A 17,884-nucleotide genomic window follows, 5' to 3' on the forward strand; every position below is an offset into this window, starting at 1 on the left:
CTTAATGCGTTTCAAGGCTGCAAATAGCTCTTTCCTCATAATAAGCACATGTTCCAAGACATCACTACTTATTATTCTCACTTTTATGGCATCCTTAGTAAACACCAAGGAGAAATAGACATTAAAAATCTTGCCCATCTCCTGTGGCTCTATACAGCCCTAAAGGTCTCATTTAGAGGAAAGCTGAGGAAGATTCTTTTTCACTTAGAGAGTAGATGCAATATGGCACACACTGTCTAAGAAGGTGGTTGAGGAAGGTACTCTCATAAAATTTGAATGAGCACTTGAATTACCAAGGGATAGGAGGCTCCAAATGAAGTGGTGATAAATGGAATTGGTATTCTCACAGCTACCTGGACTATACCACTTCCCACCCTATTACTTGTAAAAATGCCATCCCCTTCTCTCGATTCCTTCCTCTCTGCCGCATCTGCTTGCTGGATGAGGCTTTTCATTCCAGAATCAAGGAGATGTCCTCCTTCTTCAAAGAAAGGACCTTCCCCTCTTCCACCAATGCTGCCCTTACTGTGTGTCTTCCATTACCCCATGAGTGATAGGGTTCCTCTTGTCCTCACCTACCACCCCACCAGCCTCTGCACCCAGCTCATAATTCTTCGTAATTTCCACCGCCTCTAACGGGATCCCACCACCAAGCACATCTTTCACTCCCCACTACTTTCTGCTATCCACAGGGATTGCTCCCCATGTAACTCCCTTGTCCATTCATCCCTCCCCACTGATTTCCCTCCTGACACTTATCCTTGCAAGCGGAACAAGTACTACACCTGCCCCACACCTCCTCCCTCACTACCATTCAGGGCCCCAGACAGTCCTTCCAGGTGAGGCAGCACTTCACCTGTGAGTCTGTTGGGGCCATCTACTGTGTCCAGTGCTCCTGATGTGGCTTCCTGTATATCGGTGAGACCTGACATAGATTGGGAGACCCCTTTGCCGAGCATCTACACTCTGTCCACCAGAAAAAGAAGGATCTCCAGTGGCCACCCATTTTAATTCCACTTCCAATTCCCATTCTGACATGACAGTCCATGGCCTCCTACACTGTTGTGACAAGGCCACTCTCAGGATGGAGGAGCAACACGTTACATTCTGTCTGGGTAGCCTCCAACCTGATGGCATGCCCATTGATTTCTGTAACTTTCCGTATTGCCCCCTCTCCCTCTCCCTTTCCTTCTCCTTCACCATTCCCCTCTCTCACCTTATCTCCTTACCTGCCCACCACCTCCCTCATGTGCTCCTCCCACTTTTCATTCTTCCATGGCCTTCTCTTCTCTCCTATCAGCTTCCCCCTTCTCCAGCCCTATATCTCTTACACCAATTGACTTCACAGCTCTTTACTTTGCCTGCCTCCTCTCCTGGTTTCACCTATCTCCTACCGCCTTGTATTTCTTCCGCCCCCTCCCCCCACACCTTCTTATTGGCTTCTCATTTTTTTCTCCAGTCCTGATGAAGGGTCTGGGCCTGAAATGTTGACTGTCTGGTCTGCGGAGTTCCTCCAGCATTTTGTGTGTGGTGCTTGGATTTCCAGCATCTGCAGATATTCTCTTGCTTGTGATTGGTATGGAACTTGACGGTTTTCATCACAATGGGCCCTAGGAGTCTTTTTCTGTGCTCTGTGAGTCTATGTTGCAGTGATGTGAAAGCAGAACTGCAGTGAGAAAATTAACAAACCCTAAGAAACTACGTTCAGCAGTAGGCAGTTGATTTATGTTCAGAGGTATCTACTTGTTTTGTCTCACGGGTCTGTTGATAACATACGCGTTAAATTTCCAAAATTCGGTTTTAGTTGGTAGTGGTAGGAGGATCAGGTAAACCATCGGCTTGGAAATAGCACAGGGAAACAGTTGGTCGCTGCCGGTTGGCGCCCTCCAGTAGAAATACTCGTGTGGGTTAATTAACTTCTAGCCAATGAAGTTTGGACTCCGAGATTACATTGTCTCTTCTACGGAGTTGAAACTAGAGAGGTTATCAACAGCATTCAATGTGGGTGTCAGTTCAGTGAGGTCTGTGCGATTGATGAGAAGGAGGTAGCGACTTCTTCTGTCTGTAAAATGTCATCACGATCAAGTTCCCAAAACTACGAGAGTGGGAAAACAAAGAAAGTCGTGATTGTTGGAGGTGGCTTGGTAAGGTTCAGACGGAGTTAAAAATCGTTGCAATTTTATACCAGGAGGAAGCCTTTGCTCGCAAGGCATAGAGATCGAGTTCCAGTCGCATCCTATAAAAAACAATTCAAAAGTGTTTTAGAGAGAACCGAATTTTACAATTCATGCTTATAATTCGAGAAAAGCCAGTGTAAAATGCCAGGGCAGCTTTAAGTAACTGAGAATAGGTTTTAGACTTGGGAGTTCTAAATCATTATTGTAAACCTGCATTGTGAAATGTTTATCCTTTGGGAATTATTTTAGAAGAGTTAGTAATCATTACATTACGCTGCAGGGTAGGGACGGGTATCAATCAAATACAGAATGACTCCTGGAGCGATTAGGAGTCCAAAAACCTGCTGATGCTGGAAATTGACATACAAACAGAAAATGGTAGACACGCTCAGCAGATTAGGTTTTGCCCGTGGAAGGAGACTCAGAGTTAACGTTTCAGCACAAAGAGCTTCAGCAGTACGGAATACTGAAAACGGGCTCATTTTAAGTTGCAGAATTTAAGACTGGAATGAACAGAACAGAGGGAATGCCTCAGATCTTTGAGAGAGACATGATTTGCATTTATATTTCCCTGTGTTCTTGCTGTCCCACTGCTTTCAATTTAATGCATTTATGTTCCTTTGATCGGATTCTCTAACTGCCTCCCCCCCCCCCCCCAGTATATTATGGCACAAAGTACATTGTTGGCAGATTATCCCAATCATGTTGAGGTGCTGGTGAGCCTGACATCACTTGTGGGTTAGATGATGGGGTTTGCAGCAGACGACGTGAAGATCGCTGGAGGGGAAGGTAGGTTTGAGGTAGCCGAGAGGCTACAGAAGGACCTAGACAGATTAGGAAAATAGCCAAAGTGGCTGATGGAATGCAGTGTCCGGAAGTGTATGGTCACTTTGGTAGAAGAAATAAAACCATGGACTATTTTCTAAATGGTGAGATAAGTCAAGAATCCGAGGTGTAACGGGACTTGAGAGTCCTGGTGGAGGATTCCCTAAAGGTTAACTTGCAAGATGAATTGGTGGTGAGAAAGACAAATGTGATGTTAGCATTCATTTTGAGAGGAATAGAATATTCAAAGTACATTTATTACCAAACAATGTATTCATTATTCAACTTTCAGACTTGCCTACTTACAGGCAAAACAAGAAACCTGAAAGAATCCATTTAAAAAAAAACAGCCAACACCCAATGCGCAGAGAAAGGAGGGGTTGAAAAACCAAAAATCATGCAAATAATAAAAGCAAACAACAGCATAGTCCATAGGCCCAGAGCAGCTGGAGTGGGCCCATTGCCTCAGCCTCAGTTCATCAAATCACCATGACGCTCGCAGATACAAAGTGCGTAACAGCTGAGGCAGTTTCATGCCTCAGTGCTGCAGAGGGAGAAGTAAACATGGCGGAAGTGTGAGTGGAATTGGCCCAATCCTCTCCTAATCTGCCTAGGTCCTTCTGTAGCCTCTCTGCTTCTTCAAAACTATTTCCCCCGTCCCCTATCTTTGTATTGTTGGCACACTTGGCCACAAAGCCTTAAGTCCCAATAATTAACGCACATGTGTCGTCAGGCTCACCAGCCTATAATTTTCCAGTTTATTTATTCTTAGCACCCTTCCTAACAGTGGAACATCGGCTATAAAAGCAAGTGTGTAATGCTGAGGCTTTATAAAACACTGGGCGGCATCACTTGGAGTATGGTGAGCAGTTTTGAGCCCCTTATCTAAGAAAGGATGTACTGACATGGGAGAGACTTCAAAGGAGATTCACAAAAAAATATTCTGGGATTGAAAGGATTATCACATGAGTGTTTGATCGCTCTGGGCCTGTACTCACTGGAATTCAGGAGAATGAGGAGGTCCTTATTGAAACCTGTCGAATGTTGAAAGGCCAGTTAGAGTGGCTCAGGAGAAGATATTTCCTAAGGTGGGGGAGTCTAAGACCAGAGGACAGAGCCTCAGAATAGAGTGACATCTATTAGAATGAAGATGAAGAGGAATTTCTTTTTCCAGAGTGTTGAATCTGTGGAATCTGTTGCTGCAGACGGCTGTGGAGGTCAAGCCATTGGGTATATTTAAGGCAGAGGTTGATAGATTCTTGATTAGTCAAGGCCTGAAGGGATATGGGAGAAGGCAGGAGAATGTTGAGAATGAAATGGATTAGCCATGATAAAATAGCGGAGCAGACTAGATGGGCCAAATGGCCTAATTCTGCTTATATATCTTATGGTCATATGGTATTGTGAGGGATCAGATGTGTAATAATTTGGAAAGTTGGTCTGAATATGGATAGTCATTATGGCTTTGTGCATGGCAGGTTATATCTATATTCAGGGGAGAAGATTTAGTACGGAGATGAAGAGAAACTGTTTTTCCCAGAGAGTGGTGAATCAGTGGAATTCTCTGCCCGGGGAAGCAGTTGAGGCTTCTTCACTAAATATACTTAAGATACAGTTAGATAGGTTTTTACATAGTAAAGGAACTAAGGGTTATGGGGAAAAGGCAGGTAGATGGAGCTGAGTTTACGGACAGATCAGCCATGATCTTATTGAATGGTGGGGCAGGCTCGATGGGCCGGATGGCCGACTCCTGCTCCTATTTCGTATGTTCTTATGTCTAACCAATCTTAAGAGTTTTTTTTTTGTAGAGGTTCCCAAGAAGATGATGAAGAAAAGGTGGTGACCACCTTTTATTCTCGAGGCCATTGACAAAGTACTGCATGGGCTGTTAGTCCTGAATGTTAAGTTGCTTGGCATTCAAAATGAAGTAGTCAATTGGATTTCACATTGGCTTGGCTGGAGAAGCCAGAGCATGATAGTAGATGGTTGTCTCTTTGATTGGGGCCTAATGACCAGTGGTCCGTTGCAGGTATTGGTGTTGGATCTGTCATTGTTTAATATATAATATAGATGATTAAACTGATAATGTGGTAAACTAGATCAGTAAATTTGTAGAAAATAAGATTTGGGATGTAGTGGACAGCAAGGAAGTCTATCAAATCTTGCATTGGGATCCAGACCAGCTGGGAAAATGGGCTGAAAAATGGCAGATGAAACTTAATGCAGACAAGAGAGGTGTTTCACTTTTAGGAGTGCAAACCAGAGTGAGACTTACACAGTGAATGGTAGAGTATTGGGGTTTGTGGCAGAACAAAGAGGCCTGGGAATACAGATACATAAATTCCATGAAAATGGCGTCACAAATACGTAACATCATAAAGAGAGCTTTTGGCACATTGGCTTTCATAAAACAAGGAACAAGAGAGGTGATGTTGTATTGAAGTTGTATAAGACTTTGTGTGCAGTTCTGGAAAGATATTGATAAGCTTCAATGAGTGCAGAGAAAATGTACATGGATGTTGAGATTTAAGACTCTGAGTTATAGGAAAAGGCCCTGTAACCTTATTCACTTGAGCACAAGAATGAGGGGAGATCTTGTAGGAATATACAAATTTGAGTGATACAGATAGGGTGAATACTTGTAGGCTTTTAAGGGAGAGAAGTTCAGGGGAGACATCAGGGATAAGTTTTTTTACACAGAGGGTTGTGAGTGCCTGGAATGACTTGCCAGGGATGGTGGTGGAGGCTAAAACATTAGGGGTATTCAAGAGCCTCTTGGACAAGCACATGGATGAAAGAAAAATAGAGGGTTATGGGGTAGTGTGGGTTTAGTACTTTTTTTAAAGGATTATATAGGCCGGCACAACATGGAGGGCTGAAGGGCCTGTACTGCGCTGTAATGTTCTATGGTTCTATGGTTTTCCCCGTCAGGTTGGTTAAGACTAGAACTAGTGTACATAAGTTTAGGGTAAAAGACAATGTTTGAGTGATGTCTTCACTCAGGATGGTGTGAATGTGGACTGGGTTGCCAGTGGAAATGGATGATGTGAGTTCAATTGTGACGTTTATTTATTTAGCAATACAGTCCGGAGTAGGCCTTTCTGGCCCTATGATCATGCCGCCCCAGCAATCCCACAACCCCGATTAACCCTAACGTAGTCACTGGATAATTTGCATTGACCAGTTAGCTTACCTGGTATGTCTTTAGACTGTGGGAGTTAACCAGAAGAGAAGTATGGATGAGAGAGATATGGGTGGTTATGGTCTGAGTACAGGGAGAAGGCACTATGTAGAAGACTAGGCCGACAAGGACTAGATTGACTGAAGAGTACAACAGCACGGAACAAGGCCCCATGACAATGACAACAATATTCTTATCAGAGATATAGCCTTTGCCCTGTCCATTCCACCCCCACCTTCTGCAATTCAAAATCAACTTGTTTTCTTTACTAGTTACGAGGTTTTTGAACTGAAAAATTATCTCTGTTTATCTTTCTGCAAATACTGTCGGATCTGAGTTTTGCACAGCATTTTCTGTTTGTGAACAGTCTGTGTGCCTCACTGTTCCTCTTTTCATGACATATGTCAGTGATAATAAACCTGATTCTCATAAAGTGACTGGTAGTATTTAATCCTAGAAAGACGTAAAAACAAATGATTTTTATACCAGTTTGTGTCCATTAAAGTAATATTAGTACAACACTCGTGTTGCCTTTCCATATACTTGGCATACCATTTGTAGAACAACTTGATTTGTAGAGTTAAAAATAACCTGTATTTTGGGTGGATTTTATGATTGACACACAGTTTCTAGGAGATAAAGGAGCAGAAAATGCAGGCAATTAGGTTGTATTAATTAGGTGGGGTGTGCAGTCATCTGTCAGACATTGATTTACCAACGTGCAGTAGAATTTATGGTACAACTTGTGATAATGATTGGCATGATTAAAAATTAACCAGTTTACATTCTAATCCTGATTTTTCCATTCTTCACTCTCTCCCCACACTTCAACCATAAACTGAGTGTATGTGCAGATGAGGTGCTGGCCTTGGCCAGTAGCATTACACTGTGGCAGTTAGATAGCTCTTATGTCATGCTTGCATCAATATTGTCATCTGTGGAAGCCAAATTAGCTGACATATGACATGAACTTTATTCTTTTGTAACATAAAAATCTATAAATTGCAAGAATCAATATTGTGGGAAAAAAAAGCAAGGTAGTTTTCAAGGATTCAGGAACTAACAGGCTGGAGTATGCAAGGACATCTCCAGCTCTCACTGGGCATCAGACAAATGCCCCTGAAGAGCAGTGTAACCTGCGACAATGACTATTGCATGCTAGCTCTCACATATACATATTAAAATGCTTGGACAGATTGGTTATGGCTGGAATTAACTCAGAATCAGAATTCAGGTTTAATATCCCTGGCATACATTGTGAGACTTGCATAAGAATATAAGAGATAGCGGCAGCAGTAGGCCATTTGGCCCATCCAGCCTGCTCCGCTATTCAATAAGATCATGGCTGATCTGGCCATGAACTCCTCTCCACCTACCTGCCTTTTCCCAATAACCCTTAATTCCCCTACTATGTAAAAATCTATCCAACCTTGTCTTAAATATATTTACTGAGGTAGCCTCCACTGCTTCACTGGGCAGAGAATTCCGCATATTCGCCACTCACTGAGAAAAGCAGTTCCTCCTCATCTTCATCCTAAATCTACTCCCCCGAATCTTGAGGCTATTCCCTCTAGTTCTAGTTTCACCTACCAGTGGAAACAACATTCCTGCTTCTATCTTATCCTTTTTCATAATTTTCCATTTCTGTAAGATCTCCTCTCATTCTTCTGAATTCCAGTGAGTACAGTCCCAGGTGACTCAATCTCACCTCATAGTATAACCCCCTCATCTCTTGAATCAACCTGGTGAACCTCCTCTGCACTGCCTCCAAAGCCAGTATATCCTTCCTCAATTAAGGAGACCAGAACTGCACGCAGTACTCCAGGTGCAGCCTCACCAGTACCCTGTACAGTTGCAGCATAACTTCCCTGCTCTGAAATTCTATCCATCTAGCAATGAAGGTCAACATCCCATTGTCCTTCTTGATAGCCTGTTGCACCTGCAAACCACCCTTTTGTGATTCATGCACAAGCATTCCTCTGCACCGCAACATGCTGCAATTTTTTACCATTTAAATAATAATCTGATCTTCCATTTTTCCTGCCAAAGTGGATGACCTCGCATTTACCAACATTGTACTCCATCTGCCAGTCCCTTGCCCATTCACTTAACCTATCTATATCTCTCTGCAGACTCTCCGTACCTTCTGCACAATTTGCTTATCCACTCAATTTAGTGTCATCAGCAAACATACACTATACTTGGTCCCTTCTTCCAGATCGTTAATTTATTTTGTGAATAGTTCTGGGCCTAGCGCTGAGCCCTGTGGCGCACCACCCATCACTGATTACCAACGAGAGTAAAACTCATGCATCCCAATTCTCTGCTTTCTATTGGGTAGCCAGTCCTCTATCTATGCTAATACATGACCCCCAACTTTGGGACTCCTGATCTTGTGGATGAGTCTTTTATGCTGCACCTTATCGAATGCCTTCTGGAAATCCAATAACATCCATCCATTCCCCTCTATCCACTGCACTCATTATATCCTCAAAGAACTCCAGTAAGTTTGTTAAACAGGACCTCCCTTTGCTGAATCCTTGCTGTGTCTGCCTGATGGATCCATTTCTTTCCAACTGCCTCACTATTTCTTCTTTAATGATAGTTTCAAGCATTTTCCCAACTACAGATGTTAAACTAACTGGCCTACAGTTACCTGCCTGTTGCCTTCATCTTTTTTAGAACAGTGGCATGACATTCACCATCTTCCAATCCGCTGGGACCTGCCCAGAGTCGAGAGAATTTTGATAAATTATCACCAAAGCCTCTACTATAACTTCTGCCATTTCTTCCAGTACCCTGGGATGCATTCCAACAGGACCAAAGGACTTGTCTATCTTCAGACCCGCGTTTGGACAGCACTACCTCTTTAGTGATAGCTACTGTATCGAGGTTCTCACCTCTCATTGCATCCATAACATCTCTCTTTGGCATGATAGATGTGTTCTCCACTGTGAAGACTGACACAAAATAGTCATTCAAAGCCTCAGCTATTTCCTCATTACCCGATATCAATTCCTCCTTCTCATTCTCCCAAGGGATCTACATTCACTTTAGCCACCATTTTCTGCTTTATATAATTAGAAAAACTTTTACTATCCATTTTTCTATTTTGTGCTAGTTTATTTTCATAATCTATCTTCCCTTTCTTTATTGCTCGCTTACTGGTTCTTTGTTGCTTTTTAAAGTTTTCCCAGTGTTCCAGTTTGCTACGACTCTTAGTGATTTTGTACACATGAGTTTGATGCCTTTAATTTCCTTAGTTATGCAAGGCTAGCTCTCTCCACCCTTATTCCTGCTTTTAACTTGAATATACTTTTGTTGAGCATTGTGCAAAATCTGTGAAAGTCTTCCACTGTTCCTCAACAGCCTGTGTTCCCAGTCTACACTAGCCAAATCCTCCCTCATCCCATTGTAGTCTCCATTGTTTAGGCATAATACTCTAGTTTAGATTGAACTATTGCAACTTCATTTGTATGATAAACTCAGTCATACTGTGATCACTCTTTCCAAGAGGATCTTTAACTAAACGATCACTAATTTTACCTGTCCCATTGCACAGGACCAGAACTAAGATAGCATGTTCCCTTGTAGGTTCAGTAACATGCTGTTCAAGAAGGCCACCGCGGATGCATTCTATGAAGCCCTTCCTCAAAGATCATCTTGACCAACTTGATTCAATCTCTAATCTTCTTGACCCTATGCCAATTTGCACGTGGCTCAGGTAGTAATCCAGAGATTGCTACTTTTTTTTTGGTTTTACTTTTTAATTTAGTCCCTAGCTGCTCAAAATCCCTCAGAGGAGCCTTTTTCCTCATTCTACCTATTTCATTGATACCCACATCCACAACAACTGGATCTTTTCCCTCCCACTGCAAATGAAGTAGTGATGTAGTGTTCATGCGTTCAATGTCTATTTAAAATCAGATGGTAGAGGGGAAGAAGCAATTCCTGAATTGCTGAGTGTATGTCTTCATACTTCTGTACCTCCTCCATGATGGTAGTAACGTTAACAAGGCATGACCTGGGAATTGGGGGTCCTTAATGATAGATTCCACTTTTTTGAGGCATCGCTCCTTGAAGTTGTCCCGGATACTATGGAGACTAGTTTTCATGATGGAGCTGACTCAGTTTACAACACTGCAGCTTATCGTGATCCTATGCAGTAACTACCACCCTCCCATACCAGACAGTGATGTAGCAGTTAGAATGCTCTGAATTGTACATCTGTAGAAATTTTCGAGTGTATTTGGTGACATACCAAATCTTCTCAAAGCCCTAATGAAGTATAGCCACTGTTTTGCCTTCATTGTAGCTGTATTGATATGTTTGATCTAGGTTAGGTCCTCAGAGATAATGATACACAAGAACTTGAAGTTGCTCACACACTCCACTCTTGATCCCTCTGAGGACTAGTGTGTGTTCCCTCTTCTTAACCTCTCTGAAGTCCACAATCAGTTTTTTGGTCTTGTTCAGTGCAAAGTTGTTGCAGGAACACCACTTAACTAGCTAATATATGTTACGTCCTCTCATCACCATCTGAAATTCTGCCAACAATGGTTGTATCATCAGCAAATTTATAGATGGCATTTGATCAGTGCCTAGCCACACAGTCATGGGTGTAGAGAGAGTAGAGTAGTGGACTAAGCACACACCCCTTTGCCAATGTTGGTTTCTCTGGTCCACACAGATTATGGTCTTCCAGTTAGGAAGTCAAGGATCCAGTTGCAGAGGAAGGACAGAGGCCCAAGTTCTGGAGCTGTTGATCAGAACTGTATGAATGTGTTAAATGCTCAGCTGTAGTCAATAAGCAGTATTCTGATATAAGTATTTGCATTGTCTAGGTGATCCAAGGTTGTGTGAAAAGCCAAAGATCTTGTATCCACCATAGACCTACTGTGGTGATAGGCAAATTGCAGTGTGTCCAGGTCCACGCTGAGACAGGAGTTAATTTGAGCCATAGCCAACCTCTCAAAGCACTTCGTCACCGGAGGATGGTCCTGAACACACTGCAATTTGTCGATCGCCACAATGAATACAATGTCACTGGCTCTCTGCTTTGGAATACCGAGACAACCACAGGTTATAACATCAGGCTACTGTTAATCAATTACAGCTTGGTATTTCACATCATCATACCTTCAATACTAATAACCAAGCTTCAAAACTGGGGCCTCTGCACCTCCCTCTGCAACTGGATCCTCAGCTTCCTCATCACAAGACTGCAGTTAACAACTTCTTACTGTCAATAAACACACGTACACCTCATGGACACATGCTTATCCCACTGTTCTACTTTCTCTACATGCATAACTGTGTGACTAAGCACAACTGAAACACCATTTATAAATTTGCTGCTGATGCCACTTTTGCTGGTAGACCATCCGATGGTGATGAGGAGGCTTACAAGAGGGAGATAGATCAGCTGGTTGAATGGTGGTGAAACAACATCCTTAAGCTCAGTGCCAGCAAGATCAAGAGACTGATTGTGGACTTCAGGTGGGAGAAGTTGAAAGATCATACGTCAGTCTTCATTGATAGGTCAGTGGTGGAGAAGGTGAGAAGCTTTAAATTTCTGGGAGTCAGCATTTCAGAGGATCAATTCTGGGCCCAACACATTGATGTAATCATGAAGAAGTTGCATGAGCAGTTCTACCTATTAAGACATTTGAGGAGATTTGGTATGTCATCAAAGGCTCTTACAATTTTCTAGATGTACAGTGATGCATTCCGACAGGCTGCATCACAGGAGGCTCGAATGCACAGGACTGCAAGTGGCTACAGAAGGTTATTGAATCAGCCAGTCAAATTGTGGGCATAACCCTGCCCATCATCAAGGATGTCTTTAAGAAGCGATGCATCAGAAAGGCAGCATCTGTCGTTAAGGATTGTCACTGTTTGAGATTTGCTCCCTTGTCATTGCTCCCATCAGGGAGGAGGGAAAGGAGTCTGAATACCCAAGCTCAACAATTTTAGAACAATTTTTTTTTCTCCTGCGCCATTAGACTTCTCATGTCAATGCAACCAGGTAAAAATGTACCCAGTTGACAAGAAAGCAGCCAAAATAAAGGTCTGTAGTCATCCACAAGTGAATTAAATTATTGTTCTCATTTCTCTCCAAATTTATTTCTTCTTCAGAAATGAATGCTGCTGAAAGCCATTGCATTCACAGATGGTGGTGCAATTGTTGATGTGCTGTTAATCTGCAGAGAAACAAGTAGTATTTTCTTTCCCCAGGTTGGCGCTTTAAATGCATGTTTTTTTGCAAAGCGAGGCTTCCAGGTGGAAGTTTATGAAGCACGGAAAGGTAGGTCTCACTATGTATTCTATTTCGCTGTATTCAAACACATCTCAGATTTGCTCTGTTGTCTTCTTTATAGATCAGAAGTATCCATCAAGTATATAGTTATTAAATAATCTAAGGCCTGATTATTTATGTCTATTATATTAAAATAGTGCAAACTGCAATTCCTATCCACATCCCATTCTTCCAGTGTAATGATTTTGGAATCATTATTTATGTCAGTGTTTAACATGTTTAACTGGAGAATCCCATCCAGATAGCTATTCAATTCTTTAGTCATACTTTAAATCAATAAAATAATTTGAAATTGATACCTTTATTGTAAGATGTTTTTATTTTAAGGGGCAGAAATTCGCCTTTGGTTGCTTATACTGAGTTATTGGCAATTACTTAGTTTTATATTCCACTTTTACCATCTAGTTCAGTTAAAATCAGTCCAATCATGTCTTTGGGCTAAGTGCAACTTGTAAATTGATGGGGTGAGGGGTTGGGAACAGGTTCTGGATGTGAACACAAAAGGAAGATAAAAGATCTGGCTAAGATATGAGTTGTATAATTGAGCCAAGTGACAACAGTAAGTAAGCTTGGAAGGGATACTCAGATTATATCACAATTTAGAGCGTGATAGAAGGAAACAGCACCAGAGTTATTTGTGCCTTTGAGCAGAGGTGACTTGGGCAGAAATCTGGTTGAAAAGATTCAGGAATGGAACCCTGCTACTCCATTAATAGGCAAGAGGAATGAAAGTGCCTTGGAGCTATCGTGACTTAGAAATGATCTACTGAATGGAAATTTTTAGTTCTGTTTTACTAGTAAATTTTATTAGTTTAAATGTCTCCAGAATACCTCTTAAAATTGTTTAACTTCCCACCTCTTTTGCTTTGAAGTGGTACTAATTGAAATGGTACGGTTAGCCTGACATTAGTAGTGGGAAAGATGCTGGAGTCAATTATAAAAGAGGAAATTACAACACATTTGGATAGCAGTAGAAGGATCAGTCCGAGTCAGCATGGATTTACAAAGGGAAAATCATGCTTGACTGATCTTATGGAGTTTTTTGAGGATGTAGCTATGAAAATGGACAAGGGAGAGCCAGTGGATGTAGTGTACCTAGACTTCCAGAAAGCTTTTGATAAAGTCACACATAGGAGCTTAGTGGGCAAAATTAGGGCACATGGTATTGGGGGCAGAGTACTGACATGGATTGAAAATTGGCTGGCTGACAGGAAACAAAGAGTAGTGATTAACAGGTCCCTTTTGGAATGGCAGGCTGTGACCAGTGGGGTACCGCAAGGTTCGGTGCTGGGACCACAGCTGTTTACAACATACATTAATGATTTAGATGAAGGGATTAAAAGTAACATTAGCAAATTTGCCGATGACACAAAGCTGGGTGGCAGTGTGAAATGTCAGGAGGATGTTATGAGAATGCAGGGTGACTTGGACAGGCTAGGTGAGTGGGCAAATGTATGGCAGATGCAGTTTAATGTGGATAAATGTGAGGTTATCCACTTTGGTGGCAAGAACAGGAAGGCAGATTACTATCTAAATGGAGTCAAGTTAGGAAAAGGAGAAGTACAACGAGATCTAGGTGTTCTTGTACATCAGTCAATGAAAGCAAGCATGCAGGTACAGCAGGCAGTGAAGAAAGCTAATGGCATGCTGGCCTTTATAACAAGAGGAATTGAGTATAGGAGTAAAGAGGTCCTTCTGCAGCTATACAGGGCCCTGGTGAGACCCCACCTGGAGTATTGTGTGAAGTTTTGATCTCCAAATTTGAGGAAGGACATTCTTGCTATTGAGGGAGTGCAGCATAGGTTCACAAGGTTAATTCGCGGAATGGCAGGACTGTCATATGTTGAAAGATTGGAGCAACTGGGCTTGTATACACTAGAATTTAGAAGGATGAGAGGGGATCTGGTTGAAACATATAAGATTATTAAGGGATTGGACACGCTGGAGGCAGGAAGCATGTTCCCGCTGATGGGTGAGTTCAGAACTAGAGGCCACAGTTTAAGAATAAGGGGTAGGCCATTTAGAACAGAGATGCAGAAAAACTTTTTCACCCAGAGAGTGGTGGATATGTGGAATGCTCTGCCCCAGAAGGCAGTGGAGGCCAAGCCAAGTCTCTGAATGCTTTCAAGAGAGAGTTAGATAGAGCTCTTATAGATAGTGGGGTCAAGGGAAATGGGGAGAGGGCAGGAACGGGGTACTGATTGTGTATGATCAGCCATGATCACAGTGAATGGCGGTGCTGGCTAGAAGGGCCGAATGGCCTACTCCTGCACCTACTGTCTATTGTCTATAATCTGATGGCTGGCTCCATAACTAATATCACTGCATAAATAAAGGGGTTGGAATTCTTCATTGTTAAAATACTATTCAAAAATTCTTTGAATTTAGTTTAATACAATGCATAGGTATTAAATCCTTTTCAGACTGGTGACTAAATAATGCAAGAGTGACAGTTTTGTTACCTGTTTACAAAACTGGCACAAAGCAGAAGATTTCCAGCTTCTAAACTATTTGGCTATTAACTTCTCAAAGCTGGTAATTTGAATGGCACTATTATGACGTTTTATGATAAGGTGCAGAAAAATTATTCTTGATTGTCAATTACGACAGTGGTCCCTTCTTCATAGTGTATGCTTGGGAATAAGGAGGAAGTTAGTCTTTGTAATGACTGCCATAGCAGAAGGACCCGACAAAGTTCATCAGCTGAGATCAAAGGTGAAGAATTGCTCTTCTCTGCAGCCTTGTATACTTTCCTATTTCAATTTTATGTCAGATTCTTGGAAGTGATTATTGTTACACAGTTGTTCAGACTGTGAATGTCAGAGTATTTCCTGGGGATCCTACACTTGAAGGTAGCTAATGGATCGTGATGTATTTAAGGGAAGAGTGCCTTGACATCTCCCATTCCCTTTATGACAGATATTCGAACTGCTAAAGATGTACGGGGAAGAAGTATCAATCTTGCCTTATCTTACAGAGGTCGGCAGGCTTTGAAAGCTGTTGGAGTGGAGGACCAGGTATGGTGAAAGTAGATTTTCTCATGAAGTTGATGGAATGGAGTAGTGTGAACACGATTTTTTTCTTTATTTTAAAGGAGGATTAATTAATTGCCTTGTTTATCTATGCAAATTGGTGAGCCAGAATTAAGTTAATGGATTCTGCCAGTGTTGAAGAAAACTGTTTTAAGCTGGTGAATTCCACAGATTTAGCTTTCAACAGACTGCAAATCTCCTTGCTCACCCAAAGCTTCTGGTTTGGGAAAATTCAGTTTGTTCTCGAAGGACAATGCTGATCCACAAAGATTTTGATTAAGTTGGTGACTGTTGTAGCATTTTCACTCAGAAGAAAATATGGTTCAGGTCCAAGTATTTAATGTCCAGAATCAGGCCTATAATAAAGAACAGTTGCTGATGACACCATTCATTATACAGTAGACTTTCCATGGGATTTTGTATCTATGTTAGTTCTCCTAAGTACCCAACTTCACTCTCCCTGTCACTGAATATCCATCAGCCATCGTTCTCATTATTTCAATATCCTCAAACCTGTAACTATCTTCATCACAATCTCTTGGAATGAGGATGACTCGCTTTGCCTCCCGTTTTTGGATCTGAGATTGCTGCTGAGGCTAGACTCTGCCACAACAGGGAGAGGGGATATGGAGCAGGAGTGTTAGGGAGGTTCATTGATGGAAAGGGGCTGCAGGGTATTGTAGACTCGGCCAGCTCCAGTATGAGCACAAGCTTTCCAACCAATGTGGACATCTTTAAAAGGTGGTGCCCAAAAGCCAACATCCATCGTTAAAGATCCTCACCATCCAAGACTTGCCCTTTTCTCATTACTGCCACTGTGATGGAAGTACAGGAGCCTGAAGAGACAACTCTCAATATTTTAGGAACAGCACCTTCACCTTCACCATCAGATTTCTGAATAGTCTTTGAACACAACTTTAACTATTCTGTTTTGCAGTATTTTAGTATTTTATTTCTTATTGTAGCATGTAATAACTTCTATTGTTTTTCCACAAAACCTCAAATTTCACAACATGTCAATTATGATACGTCAAGTTGGATTTCTTACCCTGATTTTTGCTCAATTCAGTCCTGGGTCCTCATTCTGAATGAGCTGGTGATTCCCACTAGTTGGTGAAAAATTTTATTTCTTCTGCTTTATCTTTATCCCTCATCCTTTCAAAGTCCTTGGATTGTTCCATCCACCTGGTAATCTCTGGCTTAGACCACTCCGAGTAGGCTGTCTGTTTGGTGGGGGTGGGGTGGGGGTTTAGTGTCGGCATGTGAGCAATGTGGCCTGCCCATTAGAACTGGCAGAATGTAATTCAACCCTTAATGTTGCGATCATTGACCTGGGAATGGACACGGTTATTGGCTCATTGATCCTGCCAAAGGATTTGGAGGATTTTGTGGAGACAGTATTGGTGACATTTGTCCAAGACTTTGAAGTGTCCACTTTGGGAACTGAACAGAAGAGTTCATGGTCCTTCAACTCGGTCTGAGTTTAATCTGGATGTTCAACACTTTTGCATAAGGTGACCGGAGAATGTGGTACTAGAAGTGGTACTTGTTATAAAACAAATGATTCTGCAGATGCTGGAAATCCAAGCCAAAGACACACAAAATGCTGGAGGAATTCAGCAGGCCAGGCAACATCTATGGAGAGGAATAAACTGTCGATGTTTCTGGCTGAGGTTTGTTCAATTAAGACCCTTCATCAGAGCAGTGTTCTTTGTTTGCTCTCCAACCCTAATTGTTAGAACATCTCCAGAAGTTTTAAATAATTAAATGTAAATAGTTTAAAATTAAAACTTTTAATACTTTAAAAAAAGTCATTTAAATTGAATATTGTTTTTTTCCAAAAAACTCACTTGTTTGTATTTCTCAATCTGCATTAGCAATTCCAGCCAAATGAATGGGGCTGTGGTGCATTCCCCACTGGTATAAAGCTGAGGGGCCAGATACAAAGTGCATCCTGTACCCCTCATTCATTTCCTAGCACACACCCCCAAGCCCGCTGTCATGTAACAGCTCAGTATGTTTGTGCTCAGTCCCTGAAGTCTGTTCAGAAATGCAGCTCTGCCAGCATCTGACCTGTAGCTGATTCCTGACTTGCTGCATTGTACTGTGTGAATAAACTGGGTTAGCAGACTGCTGAGTAGCTTGATCCAGCCATCATAAATACCTTTTTGATATTAGTTTGGTCGTGTATCCACTAGTGACCTTGAGATTCTTGTGCAGTCATCTTAAATTGATACATTTAACAACATATAGACCACAATCAGGGAATGTCAGTTTTACTGGTCAGTTTCACCAGTGTTACCATTATCTCACTTTCTCTTGCCAGAGATGCTGCTGAATATTTCTGGCT

The 17,884-nt window shown here is 41.9% G+C and overlaps 1 protein-coding gene across 1 annotated transcript in view; it reads left to right on the plus strand.

The window, feature by feature from the left end:
- The first annotated feature begins 1,958 nt into the window (after nucleotides 1-1,958).
- The window catches only part of kmo (kynurenine 3-monooxygenase), a 41,484-nt gene continuing 25,558 nt past the window's right edge, over nucleotides 1,959-17,884 (plus strand). The window contains exons 1-3 of the mRNA XM_073050599.1: nucleotides 1,959-2,144; nucleotides 12,421-12,490; nucleotides 15,422-15,519. Of these exons, the coding sequence (XP_072906700.1) occupies nucleotides 2,070-2,144; nucleotides 12,421-12,490; nucleotides 15,422-15,519 (243 nt within the window). The 5' untranslated portion in view covers nucleotides 1,959-2,069. The remainder of the gene's footprint in view (nucleotides 2,145-12,420; nucleotides 12,491-15,421; nucleotides 15,520-17,884) is intronic.

The sequence above is a fragment of the Hemitrygon akajei genome, chromosome 7 (genome assembly GCF_048418815.1).
Source record: "Hemitrygon akajei chromosome 7, sHemAka1.3, whole genome shotgun sequence".
NCBI lineage: Eukaryota > Metazoa > Chordata > Chondrichthyes > Myliobatiformes > Dasyatidae > Hemitrygon > Hemitrygon akajei.